At 50.2% G+C, this 3,102-nt stretch overlaps 1 protein-coding gene across 1 annotated transcript; it reads left to right on the top strand.

Moving 5' to 3' along the window:
* The first annotated feature begins 1,692 nt into the window (after positions 1-1,692).
* LOC125555559 lies at positions 1,693-2,833 on the top strand. Its single transcript, XM_048718468.1, has 2 exons — positions 1,693-1,844; positions 1,954-2,833. The coding sequence occupies exons 1-2, from the start codon at positions 1,740-1,742 to the stop codon at positions 2,548-2,550; spliced, it is 702 nt and encodes a 233-aa protein (XP_048574425.1). The 5' UTR covers positions 1,693-1,739; the 3' UTR covers positions 2,551-2,833.
* The last annotated feature ends 269 nt before the right edge of the window (positions 2,834-3,102 follow it).

Below are 3,102 nucleotides of genomic sequence, written 5' to 3'. Positions count from 1 at the left end.
AAGAAATCCTAACCTAACGGTAGGAATCTATGCAGTAGCTCCATTGACTACGTCTAGATGAACAAACTCAAGGAGGATTGGAGCCTGGAAGACAGGCTCAAAGAAGAAGCGTCGTCACTCGCCCAAGCACCACACCAACAAGGACTAAATTGACACAAACCTAAACTACTAACTAGAGTGGAGGCACCGGGATTCCCCTCCCCGCCACCGGCCGCCGTAGCGGCAGGAAGAGGGGAAGCAAATCCACATGCTTGTCGATGATGTCTGAAGGGAAGAGTTTGCCTTAGCTGCAAAGGATAGGGGAGGGAAAGAGAAAGAGAAACCCTAGCGCCAGTTGCTTTAATGTACCTATTAAACTTATGTCGATAACCTAGTTATAGCGTACATTCTTAGAACCTAGTTATGACGATCTCACTTGAATAAAGCAAACTAGCTAGCTCGGTTGCTCGCTGCCAAGTTTCAGGGCAAAATTGACAAATTTGACCTATGGACGAAATCAAATCATAGAATGAATTGTCCGTGGAACTATTTCACGCGGCTGACCTTTTTGTGTGACGCCCGACACGAAGGCGCCACACTATACTGTGCAACGCCTCACAGATAGGCGCTACACGCCTGGCCAGCGTCGCACCCGTGTGATCCGAAAATTACTAAGTCAGTGTGCAGCGCCTAACTTCTAGGCGGTGCACTAGTGGTTGTTTCAATTTGTAGTGCAACCACTAGTGCAGCGCCTGAGAGATAGGCGCTGCACTGTATAGCTCTTAGGCTCTGCACAATGACTTAGCAATTTTTAGGTAGTCTGGGGTGCAACGCTGGCCAGGCGTGTAGCGCCTATCCATGTGGCGTTGCACAATGTAGTATGGCGCCTTCGTGTCGGGCGTCACACAAAAAAGTCAGCCGCGTGAAATAGTTTCACGGCCAGTTCATTCTGTGATTTGATTTCGTCCACAGGTCAAATTAGTTAGATTTGTCAAGTTTTGCGATTGCTTTGCATAGGTTTGTTTTGTTGGGCGGGCAAAAAAAAAGAGATAGATGGACGATGGAGAAGCGTTGGTCATTGTCAGCAGTCATGATCACCCTTTTTCTGCTTTTGACGGGTCAAGCTTGTAGACTTTTTCCTTTTTTGAGACGGAAAAACGTGTTGAGCTTTGGAGCCCAACCTCTCGTAATAACACTAGTGACATGCATGTAGTCACTAGCATGGTGCGATGACATACCACTCTAACTATCAGGCAAGTGGTTTAACACTAGGCAATCGAGGCCAAAAATAAGTTACTGAATGGATCATCAAAACCCAATACTACTTCTCGCAATGTAACTCAAAATTAAGGTTCTGCTTAGTACGACCCGGCTAACTATATCTAACGTAAAAAAAAACACTAGTCAAAAGATGGTATGCTACTTGAGTAGTACTACGTAGTAGAAATCACACTAGTTGAAAAGTTTTTTTTTGCGGGCACTAGTTGAAAAGTTACCGTGCTCTGTGCGGCTAGAATGAGCTAGGTAGCTAGCTAGCTTTTCACTGCCATGTACTGTATTTTATGCATGTGCCTGTGTGGGCTCTGTGCTGAGCTTCACCCACATACGCGCTCTGTGCAATGCACGAAGCTTCCCGGTTGTTTCCTCTGCTCATCGATCGTCACTGGCTCACTGCCCTGCCCATGAGATGAGATGAGATGAGATCATCACACCATCATGTTCACAAACCGGAGACTGGACTCGGCTCTCCCTCCCTCGCAATGGATCAGAGGATAGCAGCTGCGTTGCAAGGCTACATAAACAGAGCACCTCCAAGACGCCTTGAGAAGCAAGCACACCAAGCCATAGCCATTCGAGCAGCGACGGTGAGTCCCCTCCCCCTCCGTCCCTCCCATCCGAGCAGACGCCTTGAGAAATCTTTCTTCCTCTGCATCTTCTCACTGAAATATTTCTTCTTGTTTCTCTTGCAAACAGAAAACGGAACAAGGAACTAACCGTGCATTGCTAGCAGCTGGACTTGGAGTTGATCCTTCCACCATCGCCATGGACGGCAACAAGACCCGTGATCCGCTGCTTGCGACCGTGGCCACCAAGACCATCCCGGCTGCCGTCCGGCGGGCCAGCGGATGGGCGCTCTTCACCGCCTGCGGCACCCTCGCGTCCTTCGCCTTGGGCCACGCGGTCACCTACGCACTCGGCCAGCATGTTGGTCTGGGCGCAGTCCTCCTTCTTCCTGCGGTGCGCCCAGTGGACGGACGCGGAGGCCGACGAGGAGAGCGCGCTCTGGTTCGGGATGCTCTGCTGCGCCCTACTCCAGGCTCCCGTGCCGCCGCCGCTGGGTCCGCCGCGCCCTCGCCTACCTCGCGCTCGTGGTCACCTTCCTCGGCCACTGCATGTACGCCGTCCACGTCCGCCTCATCCTGGCCGCCGACCCAGGATACGTCTTCGCCAGGATCTTGTGCACGGCGGACCTCATCATTTTCGCGGGGGGTGACCTCCTCTGCTTCCTGGGCCTCCTCCTCGGAGGTGGCAACTGATGAGCAGGGCAAAGCAGAATCAGCCGATCGATAAGTTCAGCTAGCTGCAGCCGATCATGTCCATGGATCAGTTCGTTCATGAGGTACTGTACTGAGGAAGTGATGAGTACCTAGCTAGTTCTATGGAATACTAATAAAGTAGAGTATGAATTATATACTATAACTATTGATCGATGAAGTGCGGTATGTCTGAATATGATCGACTATACTAGTTAGCGTGGACTGTGGTCGTCTTTGATGTATTGAACGTTTCCCTGCAGTGTACTTATCAGACATGAGTTATATGATCCAGTTTCAGTATAATTGATGTTGGTGAAATTGTTACTCCTGTTTAAGTACATATGTATGCAACCGCTGGCGTATATGAATGTATTCCGCCGGGGTTCAGCAGTGAGTTTGGTCCGGCCGGATTTTTGGATGCAGAGTGACCTTACCTGACACTCTTGATCGGCTGGGCTGGGCTGGGGGTGGCTACATACAATTGAGTGTGACACGATTTGTGACATACTAAATTCAAGTGTAGTAGCTAGCTATCTTGGGTGAACTTCCGCACTTTTGCGAGGGCACCGCCTTTATCGTTCTGGTG

This window comes from Triticum urartu, chromosome 5, assembly GCF_003073215.2.
Source record: "Triticum urartu cultivar G1812 chromosome 5, Tu2.1, whole genome shotgun sequence".
Taxonomy (NCBI): Eukaryota; Viridiplantae; Streptophyta; class Magnoliopsida; order Poales; family Poaceae; genus Triticum; species Triticum urartu.
Note: the sequence above shows the minus strand (reverse complement) of the source record. Positions and strands in the feature narration are given on the sequence as shown.

What these genes read in the sequence shown, in the direction of transcription:
- LOC125555559 (XM_048718468.1), top strand. Translation starts at nt 1,740, where the DNA reads ATGGATCAGAGGATAGCAGCTGCGTTGCAAGGCTACATAAACAGAGCA. An exon ending in TAGCCATTCGAGCAGCGACG is followed by an intron (nt 1,845 to 1,953) that starts GTGAGTCCCCTC and finishes TCTTGCAAACAG; the next exon opens with AAAACGGAACAAGGAACTAA.